The 27,720-nt window shown below is 40.0% G+C and overlaps 1 protein-coding gene across 2 annotated transcripts in view; it reads right to left on the reverse strand.

Annotated features, from left to right (window-relative positions):
* SHROOM3 (shroom family member 3) overlaps positions 1-27,720 on the reverse strand; it is a 530,439-nt gene that overhangs the window by 382,694 nt on the left and 120,025 nt on the right. For both annotated transcript variants that reach the window (XM_077476349.1, XM_077476350.1), the window contains one exon: positions 17,475-17,629. In XM_077476349.1, coding sequence (XP_077332475.1) covers positions 17,475-17,629 — 155 coding nt within the window. The remainder of the gene's footprint in view (positions 1-17,474; positions 17,630-27,720) is intronic.

The raw sequence follows: 27,720 nt of genomic DNA on the forward strand, positions 1-27,720 counted from the left end.
GCGGCGACAGAAGACCGGGCCACCGCCTGTAAAAGAGCTATAAGAAGGCGCGGTGGCCCGGCAGAAGAACCGAAGAGGGGGACAAGACCCCCGAAGTCGGGAGAAGAGGCCGGCGGCGAGGAAGAAAGCCGGACTCCTCCGCTAGCAAAAGAGCTACAAGAAGATAGCGGAGGAGTCCGGCGAGAAGACCCCCGAAGACGGAAGACCCCCGGAGCTGTGCAATAAAGTATTTTATCTCGTGTGTTGTGTTTTTTTTGGTACTTTTATTTTACAGGTGAATGGGTAGGGGTACATTGTACCCCATACTCATTCACATAGGGTGGGGGGCCGGTATCCGGGGGCCCCCTTATTAAAGGGGGTTCCCGGATTCCGATAAGCCCCCCGCCCGCAGACCCCGACAACCAACGGCCAGGGTTGTCGGGAAGAGGCCCTTGTCCTCATCAACATGGGGACAAGGTGCTTTGGGGTGGGGGGGCCGCGCGGCCCCCCCTTCCCCAAGGCACCCCCCCATGTTGAGGGCACGCGGCCTGGTACGGTTTAGGAGGGGGGGCGCTCGCTCGCCCCCCTTTCCTGGCCGGCGGGTAGCGTGCTCGGACAAGGGTCTGTTCTGGACTTGGGGGGGACCCCCACGCCGATTTTTTTCGGCGTTGGGGTTCCCCTTTAAGTCCATACCAGGCGGCGGGGCCAGCGACGTCTCCTTCGCGGGCCCCGCCTACCTGGATACCCGCTCGAAATGAGCGGACTTTTCTCCGGGCGGGAAAAGTCCGCTCATTTCAAAAGTACGGCGGACTGGCATACACACGGGCGGATTGTCCGCCGAAATGCGAGTACGACGGACAGTATTTCGAACATTCCGAAATACTTAGTCCGCCGTACTGCACGCTGAAAAAGTCCGCTGAAGCCCACACACGAGCGGACTGTCCGCTGAAATGTGTTTCGGCGGACTAAGTAGGCCATACAGTCCGCCCGTGTGTACGCGGCATTACTCTCCCTACACAAACTGTCAGTTCTCTCAAAATTACTTAAACACACACTAAAAAATGGCTGCTGGCAACACAGTTTGTTTTTAAACAAAGCCCACATTCATGGCCCTTCTAAGCCACCCGGCCTACGTTGAAATTGCATTATTAGTAGATGGTTGCTATGGTGGCACAAACAGGTTGGGTTTGCCCAAACCCTTGCAAGACCAGAACCTTAACATGGAACCTCATTCCAGTAGTGCCGGAATTTTAATATTGGATGAAAATGAATATAGTTAAATAAAGGGTGAAAAAAAAGTAAATTGTCTCTAAGGGCCGGTTCACACAGCGAGGCGAGGCGAGGCGACACGGCTCGCCTCGCCTCGCCTCGCTCCCGCAAGTCGCCCCCATTCAGTACTATGGAACCGTTCTGAGAGGAGCGACTCGAGTCGCTCCGACTCAGAAAAAAGGTTCCTGTACTACTTCGGGGCGACTTCGGGGGCGACTTGCATTGACTTCTATACAGAAGTCCTCTGCAAGTCGCCGCTGAGCTCCCCGCAGGTCGCGGCGAGGTAAGTCGGAGACGCCTCGCCGCGCCTCGCTGTGTGAACCGGCCCTAATACAAAGTGCTTTAGCAAACTAAATATAATTCATTTAGAGTTTACATCTACATAGGACTTGGTGCAGCCCAAGAATAAATTCAACAGACAACATAAGTACACAGATGGAATGTTTTAAGGGATACATTGAAAAAATGCTGGCTAAAAAAGAGATAGCAAAAAAGCCTTACAGAGGATTTAACCCTGCCACATTACACTAAAAATTGTTTCTTCTGCAGTGTCGTTATTACCTTAATTATTACTGCCAGGTGGCAGACAACAGAACAGACTGGTGAGGGTTAGAACAGAAATATCTAAACTGATATAGGCTATATCTCTTCTCTACTCCACCCAAAATTAAAAAAAGCTTGGACTGAAGTTGAATGATTTACTACTTCCAGCTTGTGTGTTTGATTTCCTAAAGGAGTAGAGAGCATTCCCATTGCAGAGTCAGAGCTCTTTTTGCTTAGCTCAAAGCCCCTATATTAGCGTAGTCAGTGCTCAATTTCCCTAAAGGGAAGGAAATGGGTATTTATACTGTATGGTGGAAGTTGTTGTATTATGCAGGCATACCCCACTTTTAAGTACACAATGGGGTTTATTTACTAAAGCTGGAAAGTGAAAAATCAGGCTCACTTCTGCATACAAACCAATGAGTTTCCAAGTTTTATTACCAAAGCTTAATTGAACAAGCTGGAGTTAGAAGCTCATTTATCACTTTCCAGCTTTAGTAAATAAACCCCATTGTGTACTTAAAAGTGGGGTATGCCTGTAACATGCAATACGCTAATGTTCATAATTCTAAAGGTTGACCTTAGACCCCAAATAATTTTGCCTTGGACTCTGGCAGTAAATGGATTTAAGAATGAGTCACAAGATTGTTTTGGAAAAGAGATTTAAAAAGCCAATGAACTAATCTATTTTGTTCCACCTGTACAAGCCTTAGATATTACTCGAATGACTGCTTATGGCCCTGTATTATCCAGAATCTTAAAGTAGGTGTGGAGGGAATGACCAAAGACAGAATTCACTAATTATTTTAGATCCTTTCAAAAGCATTATTGTGAACTGTAAGCTTACAAGGCTTGTCTTCTATGGAGACCATGATAATATTTCCAAAATCCAGAAAAACATACACTCAAGACTCTTCATGAAGAACTTGCATGTATTGAATGCTTGAATGCACTTAGCAACCAAAACATGATCCACCCAAGAACGTATGGCCCAATCTACATCTAGAATAGACTGCTCACTTTTTAAGTGAAGTTGCACTTTGCAAAGTAGTTTTCCCCAGAGTTAATTAAATGTGGTGAAGTTTCACTTTACAAAGAATATCCAATCACATGCAAGGTAAAGAAAAAAACAGCATTTTTGCTTGCACATGATTGGATGATGGAAGTCAGCCTCACTTCACTCATTAAGCTCTGGTGATAGGTCCCTTGCAGAGTGCACTTATAAACAGTGAATTTGCCTTTACTAAGGCCCCTTTCACACTGGTGCGACTTGAAGGTTCTACCATTTTGCTTTGATTTCAGGGAAGGCAAACTTGAGGTCTCTGGACCTCAACTAGCATCAAAGTTGGGCCAAAGTAGTACAGGGGAGTCGCACAGATATGATTGGTTATGAATTATGTAACAATAGGTAACAATTTTTAGTGTAATGGGGCAGGGTTAAATCCTCTGTGAGCCTTTTTTCTATCTCTTTTTTAGCCAGCATTCTTTCAATGTATCCCTTAAAACATTCCATCTGTGTACTTATGTTGTCATGTGACTCTGATGTCCAAAGTCGCAGGAAAAGTCATACAAGTGTGAAAGGGGCCTAAATCATGCCGATATATGCTGGGATGTTGATGCAGATAACTCAAAATAATGGTATCCCTGTACCTTTTTGCTCAGTCCTTCTAAAAATATTCAGTAGTAGTCCATATTATTATTTTAGAAAAACAAAAGTGCCTCCTCCCCTCAATAGGTTGCTGGATACAGCTGAGTTTGATATTATAATATGCAGGTAACTTCTAATTTTAAATTGTAGCTCAAGCCAAAACCGTTTTTTTTCGTTTTCGACAGCCTGGCAATGGTTATATCTTCTGTCATGTTTTTATTGCTGACTATATTCCCTCTATCCTTGTTCCATGACAGCTGTAAAATTTAGGATTTTCCCTCACTTTCTCTCCTGGTTTAAAGTGTCCAAATAGTAAGGTTACATCACCTCAGCTGGGATAGGAGCAGAACTAGAAACCTAAAGGTTATAATCCTTCCCATTTCTTAAAGCGGGAGTCCACCGGGACTCCGCGTTTTATTTTATTTTTTTAAAGCCAGCAGCTACAAATACTGCAGCTGCTGACTTTTAAAATAGTGACACTTACCTGTCCAGCACGCCCGCGATGTCGGCACCCGAAGCCGATCTCTAGATCGTCTGTAAGGTTCTGCCGCCGCCATCTTGGGTATGGGAATCAGGAAATGGAGACTTTCGGCTTCATTTCCCGGTTCCCTACTGCGCATGCGCAAATCGCGCTGCGCAATAAGGACGGTCCCCGCTGCCTCTGGGATCTGTGTGTTTCCCAGCAGGCAGCGGGGCACTTGCGGAAAGGGGCGGGCACTTGCGGAAAGGGGCGTAATCTATGCCCCTTTCCGCAGAGAGCTATCCCGGAAGTGGGTGCAGAATACCTGTACTGTACAGGTATCTGCACCCCCTCCCCCCTGAAAGGTGCCAATTGTGGCGCCGGAGGGGGGGAGGGTTCCGATGAGCGGAGGTCCACTTTAGGGTGGACCTCCGCTTTAATACAAAATCATCATTCTCATAATTTTCATATTGGAAAACTGAAAGCATTCTCTAAACCACAAAAGATGTGTGGGAGAAGAATGTTAATGAAGAATGGAACAAGAATGTTGTGTACCACCTACGGTGCTATTTCATTAGAGCTTCCTTTGATTGGCTGAAACGCGTCAAGCTTGAGCACGTCATCGTAACAACACTTACGCCTGTGTCCCTTTCGGGTACCGCGCCGAGCCATGAATCACGGAACTTACCAAATAAACTGGGTGCCAGGACATAGGCATCATACAATGTGAATGTATAAATGTTTACTTTTTTATTTCTAATAAATCATACGGTTTTACGCTATGAGGCTTTCCTCAAATTTTTTTCTTCCCATTAACATCGGAGGAGTAACCTTTGTGAGACCTGCATGTGGGGCACCTGTTTTGAGCACAAGACCAGAGGAGCACCATTTTATAAGATTTAAGAGCACAAGTGTTTATGAAACACAGCACTTTGGGACTATTTGGTCTATTCATTATAAGTTGCTATAAGGACTGTCGTTGATATTTTATTATTTGTTGTTTTAGCACAAAGTGCTGTGTATTTTCATATATATTTCCATTGCAAAAATGCATCTGCCTTGTGAAGACTTTTTGATATTTTGTTACTGATAGTCACCAGCTCTCTGCTCAGGGAGCCCTGAGAACCAAGTGATCGGTGGTGTTTGATCGCTCGGTTCTCAGTATTAGAGCCGGCAGGGGACAGATGCAGCATTGGACCGATGCTGCATCCACTTATGTAAGTATAATTCTGTAAAAAAACAAAAACCCATACTTCTCTTTTAAGCTTGAATGACATTTCATTTGTAGTAATTATGTAATTATCGTCAGTCAGGATTTATAACATGCTGCCAAAGTGAGCTGTGAAGGTATACGGCCTGGATAGTCAAAACTTTTTGAAGCCCAGGGGAGTTTGTAAACTTTTTATAGCTAAGAATTATATTTTGCTAACAAATGTATACACAATTGAGTTTACAAAGTGTACTTTTTAGTTACTGGTCTTATACTGGCTTCTGTAAACCATTGTTTTACAATTTTACATATAAGTCTCGCTTTAATGTTTGAACATTTATTTCACCCTGCAGAGAGAAGGTGAAGTGCTTTGGGATCAGCCACCTGGCTTTCTCTTTTAATTAAGGGAAATTAGATTACCTTTCCCTTGTCTTTTATATTATGACAGGTTCACAGGCGGCCTGGTGCTATGACCTGTTGCCTGGTTAATGGATCATTGAATAGTATTGGTTTATCACCATCTTGCAAGCTTATTTTTCCTACAGAAGCTCTAAAGCTCAAAACAGGTCAAGTTAGGAATCTAGCTCTACACAGCCAAAAAAGGCAACATTTTTAAAATGAATCCCATTTCTTGACATCAAAATAAATAAAATTATATTTTCTCAATGCCTCTTCTGATAAAATATAGTTATATAAAGTTTATTTGTAGATATATACGTGAATTGTATAACTACTCTGTCTGTTGTTAGCTGCCCTAACTTAGTGGTACGCAGATACAGGAGAAAAGATACCCAGAAGTGAATTTTCAAATGGCAGGCAAGGTGAACTTGATCCTATGGTAAGTACATGTACCCCATACACTAATTTCCATTGACCATTGGCAAAAAAGATCATCTCTGTGAATAAATAATGTGGATGTACTGAATCAATACATATTGGGTGCTGTGCAGGTATGGGGAGCCAAAGTTTTAGGGCTAATGTAGCGCGCTGTGCACTTGTGGTCAAAGCATGGGTGGTCCCAAAAGTGGGCATGATCAAAAGATAGGTGTTGTCTTATAGTGTCTTATACTGTATGACTTGCAGTATACTATGGGGCCTGGGGGTGCAGAAGAGATTGCGGGAGTAAGAAAGCCCCATTAAGGCCAACAATAATAACCCCCAGCAAATGCCAGGGCCAGTGATGATAATCACTAGCAATAAAAAAAAACCCCAGAAAGTGACAGCAATGATAAACCCCAGCAATAAATCCAAGGGATAGCCTCAGCATTGGTGTTCAGTAGTTTTATTTTCATGCGCACTGCTCCAGCACTATGCTGGAGTGTCTTTTCAAAAGATTTCAGGTACTCAACAAAGCCTGGAATCTCATCAGGGAGGATGGTGAACAGCTGACGAAGTCCTACAGGGACGTAATGCATACAAAGGAACGGAGGTCGATACCCGCAGCCACCGCTGACTTTGTTTACATGCTGGCATACCGGGCACTAGGTTATTAGTGCCACATTTGTGAGTTGTATTTTATTGTTATTTTAATAAATGTTATGTACATACAGAGAGAACTATATATTGCTTTTTAATTTCATGATACGTGTCTGGATACACTGGATTGGAGCTTGCAAGCTTATTTCACCTATTTACGAGAAGCTCTGTTGGTCACTATTGAGGATGATTATCTGATACCCTAGGAAAGAGGGAAGGTGTTTCAGGCCCTCTGTAATTAAAGGGTCCATTCAGTGAGGTGAGCTGCCATCTATACCAGTGGTGGAGGTGTGATCAGTCCACGAAGTCACCCACATGCAATTATTTTTTCTTCACTAAAGACACTTGGGATTGTTTTTTATTGAATCATAGACTGTTTACATTTTATGTTTTGTGTCATTTTTAGCGCTCAATCTTCCTTTTTATGTTCTCCGCTCAGGGATTTGAATTTTGACCCTTGGCTTTCAGCTGCTATATATTGCTAGAGTTTTTCATGTTATTGCGCTGATTTGTTTTTTTATAGATGCCTGATATCTGACTTGTATCTTAGTGCAGACTTCTGGAAAGATCAGTGAGCCAATCACACAAGCAGGAAATTATATTTCTGAGGGTCTTCTGTACACATTCTGTGTACAGAACACCTCCAGGTAGCCATATTGCATTGCATTTTCAGAAAATTACAGCAGCTGCAGATTGAAAAGGAAAGGTCATTTGTAATAACATCCAATTACAATATGACTTGTATCACAATTGTATATGCTATATAATTTTTCTTTATTTGCTATTTTTTTCCCCCACAAAAGTGGAGTCACCCTTTAAATATTTTCCAAAACCTGCTGTTCAATATGTGTTAATTTTGTCCACATTTACCAATAAATAAACAGAAAATTGTAAACAGCGCTCAGGAATAAACAATCCAAAATATTACCTATACACGACTGGTGACGTGCTTCAACATGTATCCATAAAATCCATGCAATGAGTCACTTATCCAGCAAAATGTGTGCGGTACTTGGATGTGCCACTGTCCTGAAACCAATGTGTGCTCCAGATGCAGGATATGACATCGCAAGAAGTGACATAGACATTTAAATTCTCCACCTCAATACATTTCACTCGTCAGATCGTCTTCAGGAAGCCAGGTTATAGTGATGTCACATCCTGTATCTGGAGGGCATGCTGGTTCCAAGAGCGGGACAACAGTGCTTCCAAGTACCACACATATTTCACTGGATATACCAAGTGCTGGTAATGGCACTTATAAAAGTGAGTGCATGCATGTGAGGGAATTTGTATGGGGGAATATTAATTCAATAAATAATTTGGTATGCAATGAATTTCTTTTTGCAGCTTTCTTTATTTGTTCGTACTGTATGAGCTGAGGAGAAGGTTGGAGAGGCTCTATGGTGGATATCAGGTGAGCGGTGGGAATCAGTGCCATTCTCATAAAAAAGCACAGCCTGACCCACTAGATATACAGGGTCAACAATATCTGGTGAGGCTTTACCTATAATAGGGGCATGGTTATTGTCACATGTATTGGTTTCTGCATGGTAAAAACACAGAAGTGTTTTTTTTAAGCATGTGAATTATAAGTTTTTTTCAAGAGGACTTTATGGACTTTATTGATACATGTTGAAGCACATCACTAATAATTGAGACAACTGTGATTTTTGTCAATATTTTTTGTATTGTTTAATCCCGAGTTCTGTTTACAATTTGCTGTATATTAAATTATGTCATCTATGTACCTATGCTGTGCAATGTGGCACAGATACATAAACTGGTTCTCTGCTCTAAAAGGTTGGAGCACCAAATTCCCCAGGTGCAGGTTAGTATAGGAAGGGATAGAAGTAGTCCCCCTCACTACACTCTGCATCTAGAGGAAATGGGAGGATGGAAAATGAAACATATCTTTTAAAATAAATCTCAACATCAGTAACCAAAATAAATTAAGCTCACACTGAGATAGATCATGTTTCTCTAATAAAAAAAAAAAAATTCTATTCAGCTAAAATACTCAGATTGCATGGAATGGACAAATACAGGGCCTCCACACCCAAAGACACTAAAGTAATCTTATCCGGTAAGGTGATGTCTTGAAAATCTTTAATCATAAACCTTTGATGGTAAGGATACAACATCTTCCTGTAAAAGAACCCATTACTGTACATAACAGGTAATCTGTATTTTTTATGGAGCTTTGGAAGAGCAAATAAAGTAGCCACAGCAGGTTTTTCTACTTTTAATTATTTGGCTATATAATGAGTTATCACATTATCTTGAGAGGTCTTAGTCATTTGGAACAATACCTTTTAAAATTTGTCCACCCTGCTCTTAGAAATGTTTCTATAGCAGTCTTTGCTGCTTAAAATATTCATGCATATCCATTCATATTCGTCCCTAACCATTACAACTGTATTTCTGCATATATTGGCCGGTTTTATCAGCAAATATCTTCGAACGGCTCAATAGTGCATTTCTTTGTAACACAGATTATTCTCTAGGATCAGTGAGATATGGCTGTAAAATTTGCATTTGTAGAAATGGATGGTGGCTTCCCTCAACTAATGACACTATCCGTTGAGGCTATTGTGGACATTTGCAAGAATCCTGTGGCTGATTCTGGGACATGGGTAAGATTTACACAATACAGCCTTCTTTCTGCATTTTATGTCTAGAGTTATGAAATTTTTCTGCCAGGTACAGCAAAATAACATACATTTCCGCGTTACCCTTGAGGACTATTCTAGACATAGGATGTTGGCAGATATATTTGACATTCCACTCATTCATTGTAACATTTGAATTAGGATGGAACCATTGGTCATCGGTTCAAATTCCAACCACGGCACTACCTGCACAGAGTTTGCATGTCATCCCTGTGCCTGGGTGCCTCCTCTGAGTTACTCAAGTTCCCTCCAACACCCCAAAGACATGCTGGTAAGTTAATTGGTTCCTGTCTAAATTGACCTTAGTATGTGTATGTATAAATGTGAGTTAGGGTTTATTTACACTTACTTTGGCTTCAACACACATTAACACACGTTTACACTTCAAAAACAGGGCTTCAGACAGGCTTTGCTAAAATCCTCTGAACACTAGTCGAAGCCCCTGTCACTAAATAAAATGGTTAGCTTACAGTCCTGTTTACACCTGCTTTTGCTTTGCTTTGCTTCGGCTTGGCTTCAAAAATTATACCCCATGTAGCTTCATTGGTACTTCAAAGTCTCCATAGAAGTCTATGGCAAAACTTGGTTGAAGCCCCACTGAAGCCTCACCGAAGAACCACCAAAGCCCCATCGAAGCTCCACCAAAGCCTCATCGAAGTCTCACCGAAGCTTCATCGAAGCCCCATCGAAGCACCAAGCAAACGCAAAGTGTAAACATGACTTTAAGCTAACCATTTTATTTAGTGACAGGGGCTTTGACTGGCATTCAGAGAGCTTTAACAAAGCGTGTCTGAAGCCATGTTTTGAAGCGAGTGTAAACTAGCCCTTGGGGCAGGGACTGATGTGAATGTATAATAAATATGTGTAAAGAGCTGCGTAAATTGACAGCACTACATAAGTACTTATAATATATATAAAAAAATAAAAATAAAACATTCCACCATTCTAATACATGCTATTGAATATCCATTATGCTGTATGTCATCTGTAAGCTACTTATGACTATTATTTTCATTGACTATTTGATGTTGAGCCATGTGGAATGGCATTTATTGATCGTTGAAAATAATCCAGTCTTAAGCTAACCTGAACTATGACAACTGGGTGCATGAAGTGTATCAGCTGGAAAACTATTTTAGTCCCATTGTGATGGTCGATAGTCCCATTGTGCATACCCACAACTTTCCTTTTTCCTGCCTGTGAGCATAAGATATCCAATAGAAACCAGACAGAACTGGGCAGTGTTGCTTGTCTTGCCCCAGGTAATTCTAAAGGAATGTTGGGTGATTGTCTCAAAACAAAGCAGCAAGGGAGCCTTTTTTTTTTCTTGATCTTACAATAAACATTCAGCAGCAGAGGATGAAAAATAGCTTGACAAAGTCTCACTTTTCTGATGGCATACATGTCCAGGAAGTGTGATGTCTGGTAAACATGCAGGCCAATTTTAACTGAGCAAACCAGTTATTAAATACACAACCTTGTTTAAAGATCTTTTCATCAATTAAAAAAAAAATCAAACAAACAAGGTGTGAAATAAAGAGATTGCTTCTATCAGAAACCCCTTTGTTTACTTTCCACGGCCTCTGGTTTAGAGACAGTATTGGTTGTAAAACCCAGGTATATACAGTATGAATCAATGCAATACTCAGGAAGAATATAAAAAAAAACATTCAGAATTCAACAGCTGTAGTCATATGATGTAGGAAAGGGGAATTCTATGAAGTGAACCAGGTACCCACATTACAAATAGGGATGAGCCGAACACCCCCTTGTTCGGTTCGCAGCAGAACATGAGAACAGGCAAAGAATTTGTTCGAACAAGCAAATACCATTAAAGTCTATTGGACACAAACATGAATAATCAGAAGTGCTAATTTTAAAGGCTTATATGCAAGTTATTGTCATAAAAAGTGTTTGGGGACCTGGGTCCTGCCCCAGGGGACATGTATCAATGCAAAATAAGTTTTAAAAACTGCAGTTTTTTCGGTAGCAGTGATTTTAATAATGCTTAAAGTGAAAAAATAAAAAATATTCCTTTAAATTTCGTACCTGGGGGTGTCTATAGTATGCCTGTAAAGTGGCGCACATTTCCCGTGTTTACAACAGTCCCTGCACAAAATTACATTTCTAAAGGAAAAAAGTAATTTAAAAGTACTCGTGGCTATAATGAATTGTTGGTCCCGGCAATACACATAAAAGCCATTGAAAAAAAAGGCATGGGATTCCCCTATAGTCCATTACCAGGCCCTTTGGATCTGGTATGAATATTAAGGGAAACCCGAACCAAAATGTAAAAAAACAAATTGCATGGGGTCCCCCCAAATTCTATTCCAGGCCCTTCAGGTCTGGTATGGATATTAAGGGGACCCCACCCCACTCTGATGCACGGGGACATCCCTATGGCTTTCCCGTAGCATCAGAGGGGGTGGGTCACCTGGCGACTTCACCGTGTGGCCTGCCCTAATTTATAAAAGAACTGTCACCTGAGAGGATGGTCATTATGGCGGGTGTCTCCAATGGAGGCAGATTGGTGACGGACATGTTTATTTTTTTATTTTTTAATAAAGGACTTGTCCCCAAGCCGTGTCATGTCATTTTTACCATTTTCACACTTTTTTGTGAAATGGTAGGGTACATTTGTTACCATTTCACACAGGGGGAGAGGCTGGGATCTGGGGGTCCCCTTGTTAAACGACTCTACTTCAATTTACTAACGAGTCACATGACAACGGGGAGGCAAAATGACTAATTGGATCTAATTTGGACATTTTCACTTAGGGGTGTACTCACTTATGTTGCCAGCAGTTTAGAGATTAATGGCTGTGTGTTGGGTTATTTTGAGGGGACAGCAAATTTACACTGTTATACAAGCTGTACACGCACTACTTTAAATTGTAGCAAAGTGTAATTTCTTCAGTGTTGTCACATGAAAACATAATAAAATGATAACAAAAATGTGAGGGTGTACTCACTTTTGTAATATACGGTATATACCATACTTTATGGACTCTCTAACTTTCCTACAGACTAAATAATAAATAATAATAATATACACGAATTTGGGTTATTTTCACCAAAGAAATGTAGCAGTATACATTTTGGCCTAAATTTTTTAACAAAAATTATTTATTTACAAAATGTACAGAAACAAAAAAAAAATATTATTTTTCTGTTTATTTATCAAAAAATAAAAAACCCAGCAAGATTTTAAAAAATACTACAGCTTTTAAACTTAGAAAGAAATTGTGAAAGCTGATATGCTAGCAAGCTACATTCTTAAACCAAGTTGCTCAATTGTGCACCTGTAAAATTGTTAAATCTCTAGTCATGTCAGAGATTTAGAGGATATATCAAATGTTCAATAAACACAAAGCACTGAACCGTGAAGCACCAGTTGAAAGTGCAGTACATGTATAGAGTCCATTGACTGCATAATATCATCGGCTATTTACTCTCCATATAATGATAGAGGTAAATTAGAACAATAATAAATGGATTTTACAAAAAGCCACATAGACAAATATAAAAAAAATCCTATAAGCACTTTTTTAATATAAAAAAAGATTCATATTGAAAATTATAGTTTAAAAAGCTACATAAAATTATTTTAGAAGTGGCACCATGCCTTCAGCTACCAGACACAAATGCACCAATAGAATTGTTATGTCTTTGTGGTAATTCCTCCGAAACATGTTATAGCTGGTCAGGGAAACAGTCCTTATGATGCATCTGGAATTTTCTTTTAATTCACTTTTTGAATGACCTGTCCAGCAGTTAACATAATAGCACAAAGGATGGACATTATTATTAATATTAATATTATTATTATTATAATACAGAATTTATATAGCACCAACAGTTTGCGCAGCACTTTACAACACGAGGAATCAGAGGGCCCTGCTTGTTAGAGCTTACAATTTAGGAGATAAATATTTAGTAGAGCTGCTAATTTGCATACTGTCTGTTTTGCCACTGCAAGCCAGGAAATAGGGGAAAGTGTGGTATATTGTACATCAGTAATATTAGATTTTAAAGCGTAGCTCCACTTTCATCGACAAGAAAACTATCAAGCAAGCAAAAAATAATACAGAATATACAATTGCTTTTTGGAAACTGGAATTGCTGGGGCTTGTGGTGCTATCCAAACACTGAGTGTGATCATTGCTAGTGTTAGGCAATTCCTTTTGTGAACTGTTGGAACTCAGTTTGTCCCCTCCATCCTGGTCTCTTCTGGCCTATCGTGCCTATACCCCCTGAGTAATAAATGTGTGCTTAGCTTCGGTGTACTCTCCCCCTGTGCTCTTAGTATGTCACAGAAAATGTCATTTCTGTGTCATGAATATTCAAATATAATGTTAGACCGTAGTTGGATTTCTCAAACAGAATCTTGAAAGCCTCCCTGTGGGTCATATTTTCTGGTTTTCCTTTATCCAACTAAGGTAAGTCAATCAGTATCACTCACTCTATATTTATGTCATTGTTTCATCTGAGGAAACTCACTATAGTGGGGTAGACACTATAAGAAAATCGGGCAAACGTTTGTCCGATTTTTCTCGATGGTTTACAGCAAATTGGAACCGATAAATGAAAATTCTTACTAAAATTCTCATGAAAATTCTCGTATGTCAAAGGCTTTTTTTCAGTAAAGGTGAACTAAGTCTTTCAAGCGTGAACAGCTTCATTAAATTATCTCTATAGGCCATAAGTAATCATATCCTTCCCCTAATCGGCTCTTGACAAGGCTTGCTCAGTTAAGCCAATTAACGATTACCTATAGCTGAGGTCCTCTATGTCCCTTAGTACTTTTGTTGTCCTTATACGGATCTGCTGCCTTCTACTGTCTGAAATTGTAAATGCCAGTAAATATATTATGTATGCATTTCCTGTCCCTGGGTTGTTGGCTTTGAAACCCTAGAAGGAGGAAGTGGAGAGAGGAAGTGGAGAGACAGAGAAGGTCTCAGCCACGTGTCATGTCCATGGTGTTGAACCCCTAAGCCAGGATGGACTTTTATACAAGCATTACTATGATCTAATAGTTTTGCTGTACCTGCTAAGTGTATATCTAAATCCATCAGACAGACAGGGTATTCTGCCCTATTTTATTATTTCACATGCACAGCTCCAGATAGCTAGGTTTGTGGTATGTAGTGGACACCTTCCTGTATATTGGTAGGTAAACCTGTTTATTGCAAAATTATTTATATTTATTTTTATGGTCTGGGATTCTATAGCTAGTTTTACTTTAGGGCTTGATAATCAGCATTGACTAGAGCCAGATTAGGCTTCTTCTGGCCACTTTTTGATTATTAGCTTAGAGGTCCAGTTTCATGTCAGATTAGAAACTGTTATGAAGAGACCAAAGCACAGAGTAGTAGTTCCAGTGCCACACCACATTTCCTATCGGTGGGAAGCTGCATTTGAAGGTGGTTGGACAACAGTTAGAGGATCTCCCCATGGCCATAGATCTTGTCTTCAGGTCTTCTACACAAAGACAGATGCTGTATCATCCTCAGGGGCCCCTGAAACTGAACTTTGCTGCAACGTTTATCTGGAGGTATCTCTATTAAGAACTATATATATATATATATATACCCAGCTTTATGTGCACCGTTCCACCAGGACTCCTATCGGCCCTTTGCTAATAATACCTGTTTTCTCCCAATTACTTTGTTTAGATTACTGATTAATTACCCAAGAAGGGAATCCCCGGTGTTCGCAAAGGCACTATCCTTGGTGGAGGTCAAACAACAAAAAGGAGCAGCAGTGCGGGATCCTCGTTAGCAATTTAAAAGTAATTTATTGCACAAACGGAAATAGCACACTTACATTTAGGTTCATGACAATCAGCATGGGATTAGGTGGAAACACCATAGGAAAGCTTGTGAATGTCAGTAGCTGTGGTATCCAAGCCAGCATAAAGGAAACCTGGTTTGACAGCTGCCAGAGAGCCGCTATTGTCTGGTATTTTCCACTACTATTCCCTACCTCATGGCAACCCCTTACGTGCTGTAGGAGAAATGGGGGTGGTGCAGGGGGTGGTAACGCGTTTCACATCTTCATTGTTATAACCAGGAGGTCATAACCATTTAGTGAAGGTTCAAGAAATTTTAGATAGGGTTGGTAAGGGTCAGAACCTCTGTAAGATGGCTTTTGCCATATAAGTAACTTTTGGGAGATATTACCTGAAGCACCTAATTAAGAACTCAAATGGCAATGAAAGAGGTACTGACCTTTCCCCGTTATACTAAAAATATACTTTATTGTTTCGTCTGTCCTTGCTGGACAGATACTCCTCACTTCCTGCCAAATGAACTACACAGGAAGTTAAGAAGAAAATAAGCCTTACAGGTGAAAACGAAAATAAAAAAACAGCTTTTGAGCCTTCATTGCTATATCCAAAACTGAACTTATAATTTAAAGCACAACTTCATCAAAATCTTAGATTAAGATTTTTGGTAGATGCTGAAGATTTTTTATTTTTTGTTGATTTCTTGGTAACATATCTTCTGTTGATGTTTGGGACCTACACACCTGTTGCAGCCATTAATAGGGGGTCCCACTCTCCCTATTGCATGTTTTAAAAATTATTTTACATTATGGAAAATGCAACAGGAGGAGTGAAAACTTGCATATATTGGTGAAAATACTCGGGAATAAGTTGTAAATTACAGCTGGAAGATTTCTCCACCCCCCCCCCCCCATGGGGAATGGGGGGGTGCCAGTGTTTCTCAATCTTTTTGCAGTCAAGGCACCCTTGAAGTATACCCCTAGGTAAATGGGGCTATACTGCAACCACCCTGCAACTGTGTGCATTGCATGCAGTTGCAGCATAGTAATGATGCATTTAAGGGATTAAAACAGGCAGCTGTCAAACGCCTCTGAAAAGCGATCTGAGCATGGATGGCTTTTCCAAGGAACAGCATTTTTTGCTGTACTATGAACAAGCAAGAAAAAAAAATCAGTTCTGATGTACACATATAGGGGGTCAGGATTAAACATGCATACATAAAATGTGCATACATACATGTATACACACACACATACATACACATATATAAACACACACATAACACACACACATATAATGTATACACACACACACATATAAATACACACACATCTATAAACATATACACATATGTATAAATGCACATATGCACACACATATAAACACACGCACACACACCTACATACATACATGTACACACACACACACATACATACATGCATGCACACACACACACACATACATGCACACACATATATAAACACACATACATACAGATAGCCTTTAAAAAAACGCAGTGCTTTATATTACCTCTTCCTGCCGGGTACTGCACTATAGGGGGATACAAAGAGCACAGCACACACTGTGCTTTCACTTTAGGTCAAATCAGTGTGACAAGCTCCCTGCAGTGGCAATTACAGTTCGGCTGAGGATTGGCCTCAGCCGCCATTGTTGCTCCTCCTATCGAGGTATACAGGGCGCCCTCAAGGGCCCCCTGCAACATGGGACCTGGTTGTCATGGCGACCTCAGCGACCCCTATACTCCTGCCACTATTCCAGGACATATAAGAAACCAGGGACTGGTCCAGACCACCAGGCTCCACTTATACCTAAGTACTTTTTGGTAGACTTTAAAAGAAACCCAAAAACAAAGGGATTTATTTATCATCATATATGGTTACATCCAAAAATTCACACAACTTTCACCCAAGATAAACTCATTTTTTCAATTGATTCTCTGACATAGGGCTAGGGACCTAAATGAAGCATGAAACATGTACGATCATGTCTAACACAATGGAATAGTAAGATTAATAGTCAAAATAATAATAATAATCATAAAGATAATAATAATATTCATAGTTTAACATGCCTTTCAAAATTCTTTGCACAAAATACCTGATCTGATTTATATTTTCTAAGTTAATGAGGATACCCAACATTACTTTTTTTTAGCTTAGTGGCTAACACCCCTGCCTTGCAGCATTAGGGCTCTTTTTTACCAGGACACTACCTACATTGAGCTTGCATGTTCTCCCTGTGCTGGTAGTTAAATTGGTTCTAGTAGCTCCTTGTGGGCAGGGACTGATCTCAATGTACTATAAGTAAATGCACTGCACCTAATGTTGATGCTACATTAATATCGGTAACAATTACAATAAATGGTTTACTTTGAGGATAAATAATTTAAAACACACTAAATGTCTTACCTTCGTACAACCAGCTGAAGATTCTTGTAGGAACATTTTACAAGTGTGATGGCTTCACTTCTTGAACTGCTTAGTTCCACATCATTGATCCTGACCAATTCATCTCCTACTTGAAGTTGGCATTCCAGTGCATCAACTTTCCCTCCTTCCTCAATCTGTAAATGTAAAAGAAGAAAAGGAAATTAACATATAGACATTATAGCTGGTAAGTAACCAGGGCAAAGATATAATTTTTATCAGCCATGTGGAAACAGATTGATCAAAAGATATGCAAATTGGGGCCTAATCACATTTTTCCTGCATGTGAGGAGGCCTCAGATGGTTTCAGATGTTGGCATCATTAAAATCTTCTTTAAACACGGTTCCAGCAATTCTTTAAACACGGTCAAACGGTAATAATAAAGATAAAGGGGAATAAAAGCCTAATTCATTATTAATGTTCTCTCTCCCTCATCCTGACTAACCTGCATAAAAAAATATCTGTATACTTGACACCAAAACTTGACACCACTGTATACCATGACACCAAAATTTACTGGCAAAGCCACATTTTTACTCGCATTTTACAAAAGTTACAAAATTACAGTTTTAAGTGCAAATTTCAGTATTTAGGCTACAAACAAGTACACTATGTAAATAGCAATGTGATTTAAGGTAGATATAAAAAGGTAGAAAAACAATTTTTTTTTGTTATTTTCAATAGAAAAATAGTCCATCACTTTTTGTTCACCATCACCGCCTGCCCCCTCACCGCTTGCCACCATCACCACCTCCTTCTGCCACCACCTCCTCCTGTCACCTCCTACCACTACCAGCTCCTGCCCCCATCACCTCCTGCCCCAACCAGCTCCTGCCACCACCAGCCCCCTCCAGCTCCTGCCACCCCCATCACCTGCTGCCACCACCGTCACCTCCTGCCACCACCGTCACCTCCTGCCACCACCAACACTTCCAACCACCAGCACCTGCCACCACCATCACCTCCTGCCATCACTGCCAGGAGGGAGTTTTGATGTGGCAGGCACCACTAATTCCCCATCTGGCTTAGGTGACCATGAAAGCAACACTTGACCTATATTTCTGTACTGAGCTACTCCAGTCTCCATGTATTCCAGCATTGCAGATAAGGAAATAATTAAAATATTTGCCTAGATTTGGAAACCTTTCAACCTTGCCATTTGTTGAGCACATAATGTATGAATGAAGGTCTCACTTACTTACATACACAAAGTACAAGACCCGCCGCTGCTCAGGTCTCTCTCGCCGCGTCCTAGTCTACTTTCTCCTCCATGTCACAAGGCTCCCCAGTCTGCCCACTTGGCTCCTGTCTGTTTATACTATAGGCTGGCGGCAGTGTTGGAGTGAAAATGGGCTTAGATCATTGGCTGTATGGCCGCGGGTGGTGGCGGGCTGGCTGTCGCTGGGCAGACTCAGTCGGAGCTCAGAGGCTGTGCAGGAGACTCAGCGGTGGATCAAGATTCAGACCTTCTCTGCGACTTCCAGAATTGCGCATGCGCAGTTCTCACCCGAGTCGATCGCCACCATTTTTACTGGCACTTTTCCCTTACTACGGGCTTTCACGGGCATCGGAAAAAGGCCTTTTTTATGGGCTCCCCGTGAATATATGGGTGGTTGGCAACATTGATACTTACTTATTTTTAATAAGCTCCAGCCACATGATCCAACAGCTCCAGCTAACCTGCGTCAGTGAGCTGCTGCTGTAGGGGAGAAGAGGGAGCACTGACAATAGCTGGGCCATGGGAGCCTAACAGTGAAGTCGCGGCTCACAGAATTCCCAGCTATTGTCAAGCATTCTTGAACCAAAGCTTCAGGACCACATGACCAAACCTAAGTGGATTAAAAATAAATAAGTACACGTAACTTTTTATACAGTTTAGGCAGGATAGATAGGAAGGGTGGGGATTTGACGTTAAGAAAAGTTAAACTTAGGCTTTTCTTCCAATCTAAGGCATTAAAATGTAGTAATCAACCCTTCCTGCCCTCAATTAATTTGCCATACAAATAAAAGACAGATTTACAGTATATAAGACATACTGTTAAATTTAAATGTTTCACCTATCTGCTATTGGCAGTATATTTCCCTCAGATACATGAGAAGGAGGAGTCAGGTATTTTCAATTCTGATGCATCCATGTAACTTTACATATGTCAAATTAATCTTATTAAAAAGTTTTTCTATAAATCAACTAGCAATTAAAAGTTTAGCTGTAGCCAGGATGGACATTCAGCTATTTACATATTCATAAGAAGCAATAAATGCTTTAAAAGAATTCACTGGCTTCTGTAGCTGTAGACACTGTGGAGTATTTAATCCTCCAAATTCAGAGCAAAAACACTTTCTTTTTCATCTTGTTTCATTAGTCCATTTTATCCCACCCTGCCAGCAGTGACTTGTAGAGATGGATGAACTTCCGACGGGATGTTTTGCGAAACGCGAACGCGGCCGATAGTTCGAGAACCATAACGTTCGCGGCGGGCCCCATTGACTTCAATGGCAGGCGAACTTTAAAAACCTACAGGTCATATTTCCAGCCACAAAATAATTACTAGCTGTGCACACATAGTCCTATCACATGGCCACTGACATAACACATGTATGAAGTGAATCTGGGATCGACAAACAAGCATTCTTTTTTTATATGTGAAATTTTGACAATTCAGGACTCAGGAGCGCATGAAGGCAATGAAGGAGAGGAAAGGTCAGGGTAGGCTATGACGAGGGTGCAGGAGATGATCACTAGCACTGTGATATAGAGCACTGACACCAGCACCGCTATAGAGTGCACTGACACCAGCACCGTGATATAGAGCACTGACACCAGCACCGTGATGTAGAGCACTGACACCAGCACCGCGCACCACAATACCAGTTGTACACCTATACCAGTCCTTACAAGGACCTTTGTGGACTTAGTAGATAGTGATTTGCAGACTGTACCTCAGTCCCTACACTGATAAAGGACTGTTGCAGAATATGGCAGCAATCTGCAGCAGTGCCCCACAACCCTCCAAATAGTACACCTATACCAGTCCTTACAAGGACCTTTGTGGACCAAGTAGCTAGTGATTTGCAGACTGTACCTCAGTCCCTACACTGATAAAGGACTGTTGCAGAATAGGGCAGCAATCTGCAGCAGTGCCCCACAACCCTCCAAATAGTACACCTATACCAGTCCTTACAAGGACCTTTGTGGACCAAGTAGTTAGTGATTTGCAGACTGTACCTCAGTCCCTACACTGATAAAGGACTGCTGCAGAATAGGGCAGCAATCTGCAGCAGTGCACCACAAGCCTATATATTGTACACCTATACCAGTCCTTACAAGGACCTTTGTGAACCAAGTAGCTAGTGATTTAGCAGACTGTACCTCAGTCCCTACATTGATGAAGGACTTCTGCAGAACAGGGCAGCAGTCAAGTATAATATTCTTTCTATATTTGGAAGAAAGTATATTATACGTGTACAACCCTATATACTGTACACCTATACCAGTCCTTAAAAGGACCTTGCACTGACAAAAAGGCTGCTGCAATCCCCAGCACAGCAGTGCACTCAGCCCTATATACTGCACTACACCTATACCATACAAGTCCTTAAAAGGACTTTTGTGGACCTAATAGCTAGCGATTTGTGTCACTACAGTCTCTCCCTGCTCCACACAGCGTCCTGTCCCTACACTGAAATAAGACAGAATGTAAAATGATCAGGTCTATTTATAAGGTAGGGGGGATGTCCAGTTGTCCATGTGCTGAAATGTCTCAATCGGCTGTCCTGTACTCCATGATGGATGTGTCATCATGGGTCAAAGTTCTTTCACACTGTAAACACATATGTCCGCCGGGCGAACATCGGCAATAGTCCGCCGATCGGGGAAATCACGAACACGCAAAATTTGCAGCGAAACGACCACCGGGCGAACAGTTCGGGCATCCCTAGTGACTTGGCCTACCTTTTATGTATGTAAGACAGTTAACAAGTAGCAGTGCAGAGCTGTATACATCTACCTTCACCCATTCTTGTCCATAGGTGGCTGTAGCACTAGGGAATTCTGGGCACCAAAATATATAGCATGCTTAGGCTATTTGAACAAATTGACCCATGTGCATGAACTTTAACCACTTGACCTCTGGAAGATTTACCCTACTACCTCACCAAGCCATTTTTTGCGATACGGCACTGCATTATTTTAATGGACATTTGCGTGGTCATGCCGCTCTGCACCCAAATTAAACTTATGACTCTTTTTCCATATAAACAGAACTTTCTTTTGGTGATATTTGATCACCTCTGTTATTTTATTTTTTTTGTGCTATAAACAAATAAATACTGACAATTTTGAAAAAAAATATATATTTTTTACTTTCTGCTATAAAACATATGCCATAAAAAAATTTAACAAATCAAATTTCTTCATCAATTTAGGCCAATATGTATTTTGCTACATATGTTTTGAAAAAAAAATCCCAATAAGCATGCACTGATTGGTTTGCACAAAAGTTATAGCATCTACAAGCTATGGGATATTTTAATTATTTTTTAAGTAATGACGGCAATATTGCAGCGGACAGTTGGACACTAACTGACACTTTTTGAGGACCAGTGGCACTAATACAGTGATCAGGGCTAGAAATATGCACTGTCACTGTACTAATGACACTGGCTGGGAAGAGGTTAAACATCAGGGGCGATCAAAAGGTTAACTGTGTTCCTAGCCTTTGTTTTAGGGTACTGTGGGAAATGTTTTAACTAGGGGAAGATATGGATCCATGTCCTTGCTTTGCAGGAACACAGACTCCATGCCTTCCTTGCTGTCAGAACAGCACTCTGCCTTGTTTACATAGGCACACAGCCATTCTGCCTCTGTGTTCAATGATCAGTGGGTGCCGGAGGACATCGAGTCCATGGTACCTGAAGATCAGTTCCCGCTGTGTATAGTCACAGCGGGAGCTGGCGGCACGCATGCGCCACCACCCCACCCGGAAGTGTCAGATCACGTACTAGGTACCTGATCTGGCACAGCAGTGCTACCTTGCCGCCATATATTTGGAGTTGTAAGTTCACAGCATACTCTTTCATTTTATAATATCAGCATTATAATAGAAATACACAATAATTATTTCTGACAATCGAATATAAACTTACTTCTGTAGCTACCCTGCCCTAAGCACAGATGATTGTCTTGTTAACTGATAGACAATTCAAGCAAATGTGTAGTCTGTACTCATTTGGTCATCTATTTTTTTCAGTGTTGATGTTCTCCCTGCTGCCAGTAGGTGTCACTTGAATTGGAGGCCACAATAATAATGGGTTTGAATATTTTGTGTGTTAAAGATGGGGTCATCAGTACATTTCAGATTTTCTGAATCCCCTAACCTTCTCATTCAGAGGGCTGCTTTTTGTAATAACATCTTTAAAAAGACCTTAAAGTGACTGGTGTCTTTCAAGTTTCAGTCATGGATATATCCCTAGGAAAATACTAGTTCACCTTCTCTCGGGGGCAGTTTTAATTTAGTTGACTAAAATATTTTGTTGATTAAATTAACACTATTTTGGTCAACTAAAATACAACTTAAACAATTTAGATTACTAAAATACGACTAAAACTAAAATGCCATTTTAGTCAAAAGGCTATGACTAAAACGAAATTGAAAATTGACATCAAAATTTATACTACTCTACTGGCCATTTCTAAATCGGCAACACAATTCCATCCAGAGCCTGTAATAATAGCACATTAAATTTTAAACATGTATTGCAATACCACATAAGGATAAGTAAGGGGCATCTACTAAGCTGCTGGACGAGAAAAAAAATAAGAAAAAGGCTTTTCTTATATATTTTTTTTTAATATTAAATGTTGGTAATATATTCAGGTAACATGTAAAATGGCATTACAACCAATAGAGTTTAAAGTTTTTTTTTTTGTTTTTTTTTTGTATTTTAAAGTTGCGCTTCTGTTTGTCAAAAAGCAAGATGTTTGCTTGTTTATGAAACTTGGTTTTATTTATAAAGATGTCACAATGGCTAAATCTGTGTCTGTAGTGCGTGTTCAAACCTTAATACCATAAATAATAACATGTTATTAGATTTTTACTCCAGGAGTATATAATTTGTTTGGAAATTCTAGAGAAATGTTTAAAAAAGTGTGTTACAATTTAACTAAACCCATTCGATTTTAGTCTACTAAAATGTACTGGAGATTTTAGTCGACTAAAATATCACTAAACCTAAAACAATTCAGATAACTAAAATATGACTAAAATGGCATTTTAATCAAAAGACTAAAATATGACTAAAATTCAACTGGTGTGTTAATCAAAAGACTATGACTAAAACTAAATTGAAATTTGCTGCCAAAATGAACGCTGTTCGTGAGTACCTCTGCTGTTTACTTTTCTAAGGACTACGGTAGGTCTACTGAAAAAGCCCAATTGGAGGGCGTAACGGGTCTAGGAGGGTGGAACTGAGCCTGAGGTGTCAAGCCATCACAGTGGTGGAGTCCTGAATGTTGAGCTGGCTGGCGAATTATACCATATGCGCATTGTTTTTATAATCCTGTAAATGCATTTTAATAAGGGAAATAAAAGTAGTTTTAAATGGAGAGCACTATGTTGTTGCCTTTGTAGTCCATATAATACGCTGGGGAACTGGTGAGAAGAGAAAGATTGTAGCTCCAGAGTCCATGGAATGGAGGAGTGAGAAGATTTCTGCCAAGACTAAAGAATATCTGTCTGTTAGATAAACGTTTGACCAATTGCTATGAGGTGAGGTGGCATTGCTAAAGGTGTGGGATAAGCACTTCTCACAAGAAATTGGAAGACACTGTGTTCACTGAGCACTGGGTGTTGAACTTTCTATTAAGTGGATGCACAATTGGACTGTCATTGGATTTATATATCCTAAAGAGACTTTAGTTGGTTTTGATTATTGTTTATACATATTTTCAAATTTTTGTTGCACCTTCACTATAACTGAGGGGGGTGAGGTGAAAACACCTTTGGGGTGTTATAACAGGCAACACAATGATATAATATTTTTTTGACACAAGTTATACATTTTTTATTTATTTTTTATTGTTATTTTTTAGATAAGAGATTCACATTATAGTTTTACACTGTAATATATTTTATTTGTATTGGACAGCACTAATTGTATAAATACTATACAAATATAATTATTGTTTGTATTGTTATTATAATGGTGTTTTTTTTTTTTGTTGTTTTTTTAAATGACCATAGAACTCCTTTAATGCAGAAAAACCCATTGCCATATTTAAAACACATATGTATATCCCCATCCGAGATTTTCACATTTTCCAAAGGGGTTAAATATAAAAAATGCAAAATATTAAGTGAAAAAATGTATAGATTCCTAGTGTGAAACTGGCCTTAACATTTATGTCAGGTATTTTGTCCTATACTTACTGCAAGGCAGTATAATATTAGATGTGGTTATACTGAGCCGAGCATTGATAACCCATTTTAGTTTATTTTAGCTTAAAATAGAACAGGTTTTAAATTATTCCTGGTGTGCTGTAATTGCAGCTGGCTTGTTAGCATTCTTTCACATTCTTGCCAGCTTTATATTCTGTATATGCAAAGACCATTATTTTTTAATCCTCTAAACTTTACCCCCACTAACATTCTTCCTTCAGTTACAAAAGCATCTTAGGATCCCAGCAGAGCTGAAAAAATCTGAGATGAAAATGTTTGCACCTACTGAGAAACGTGAGACACCGCTCAAAAATAAAAGGGAACTGTGTGTAACAAACCATAGGACTTCAGCAGAAGACCTTTAAAATAGTTGCAGAGATAATAATCTATGCAAAATGTTTTAGCGCTTCTTAAAGGAAACCTTTACTGACAGAATTTAACAGGCTATGATTGCTGATCTTTTTCTGAAAATGCTAGTTCCTGCCTGTTTTGGGCTCCAGTACTTTCTCAGTTATTCCTACAGAAAAAAAAATGTACCAAGTCAGAGAAAATTTAGAATTTCTGATCTGCATACTTGTTCCAATACTTAGGGCATTGGATGAGCCTGACAGCTAGGCAACAAACATTTTGAACATTTGAAGTCAGTGGCCTCATATTTCTCTTAAATTAGATACAAATACGTTGAAAAGTACATTGTAATGTTTTAGCTCAACTTATTAATTTCTAAAGTTCTTTTCTTACTGGGAACAAAAGCTCTTTGGTGCTGGTGCAGATGGTTAGGCAGCCATCTTGGCCATTCTCAGTATTATGTCCTGCTAAAGGCAATTTAAGACAGGTGCCAATGGGGAGGAAAATGGATTACTTGGATGAAACCTATGCATGCACAGAGAGAACATGCAAACTACATACAGATAGTGTCCTGACTGGGACTCAAACCAAGGAATGCAGTGGCAGATGTGCTAAAGTGAGCTGAGCATACCTGGGTTTGTTCCGAGTCGGGATTACAGAATATGGCTCAATTTTGGGTGGTCGCTGAAGTCAATGGGAGCCACTTTAGGGAAAACAAATGGGCATTCTATAGGCTAAAAGGCAGTGGATCGTCAAATGAATGGCATGAGGGCTGAGCACTGCCTTGGAGGACATGTATCAAAACAAAAAAAAATGTAAAAAAACTACTACTACTACTACTAAAAAACTACTTGAAGTTTGCAGTTTCTTTAATAATGGTTTAAGGCCAACATTTAAAATGCTAAATTCCTGCTGTCTCTTCATCTTGCTCTGCTGGCTGTATCACTCATTAAAGGGACAATGTCATGAGAGGATCATGAAGGCTGCCAATATTGGGAAAGTTATTTTGAGGGGACAGCACATTTACTCTGTTATACAAGCTGTACACTCACTACTTTACATTGTAGCAAAGTGTAATTTTTTCAGTGTTGTCACATGAAAAGATATAATAAAATATTTATAGATAGATAGATAGATAGATAGATAGATAGATAGATAGATAGATAGATAGATAGACAGTATTTTGCTGAGGGGGTATCATAACTGTTTCTTTTAATCTTTTGACACTGATCATTATATGCCATTGCCAAGGAATATATGTTTTCCAGTTAAACAATTGCTCGCAGCTATCTCAAAAAGTTGATTGTCCATCTACAATTTCAATTCTTAGTTGATGAGACCATTTTTTGCCTTCATCTTTCATCTCTCAAATTAATAAATAATAATAGTGCAATTAAGGGCCGGTTCACACTGCGAGGCGAGGCGAGGCGACACGGCTCGCCTCGCCTCGCTCCCGCAAGTCGCCCCCATTCAGTACTATGGAACCGTTCTGAGAGGAGCGACTCGAGTCGCTCCGACTCAGAAAAAAGGTTCCTGTACTACTTCGGGGCGACTTCGGGGGCGACTTGCATTGACTTCTATGCAGAAGTCCTCTGCAAGTCGCCGCTGAGCTCCCCGCAAGTCGGAGACGCCTCGCCGCGGCTCGCTGTGTGAACCGGCCCTAAGAAAAGAGATGGGTTTGCTAGACACTAAAATATATCTGTTAAAAAGGAAAAAGAATGCAGCAGGAAGAAGTAACAATTGTACTATGAAGACTCCATATACTTTGACTGCATTGAGTATGAACAGTATATTCTAGCAACTGTATGTTTAAAATATAAACTAATATAAGGAATATTAATATTCATAATTGCAGAGGCTTTTTTTACCATTTATTTTGCTCTTTGCCTATGCACATGCTAGAATCAATCTTCTCAATGTCATTACTAGGGCACATACTTGCTTTATGTACTAAACTATTAAGGCTCATTCATGGCCACAGAGAGCTGTACACCATGAATAGAGGTGTATATTTCTGCATTCATGAGTACAGATGTTTGTTTACAGCTGCCTGTACAAATCAATGGCAGGCTGTGGCTGTATGCTATGTGTCGGTAACCAGGCATCCGGGGCCAAAACTTGTGCATCCATCCCTGCAAACTGTCTGCATTCAGAGGCACACATCTATCCCTGTTGGCATGTAAATAGGCATGTAAACATAGCAGAAGCCTGAATGATCATAAACAACTAACCATGTTTGTCAGACTGAATTGTATAGTGTATAAAAATTATTACAGAACTTATTCATAGAGTAAAAAAACTGTTCTGTAACCTGAACATATATTCATTATAATGTAGTTCATCAATTTGCTTTTGGATCCAGTAACTTAACTGACAAATTCTGAAGCATAGCGCAAGGGAAAGGGGCATTAAGGATTTTTCTGGTACCATCAAAAGCGTTACA

The sequence above is a fragment of the Lithobates pipiens genome, unplaced genomic scaffold, assembly GCF_037356315.1.
Source record: "Lithobates pipiens isolate NorthernLeopardFrog02 unplaced genomic scaffold, aLitPip1_a1.2 Scaffold_13, whole genome shotgun sequence".
Classification (NCBI taxonomy): domain Eukaryota; kingdom Metazoa; phylum Chordata; class Amphibia; order Anura; family Ranidae; genus Lithobates; species Lithobates pipiens.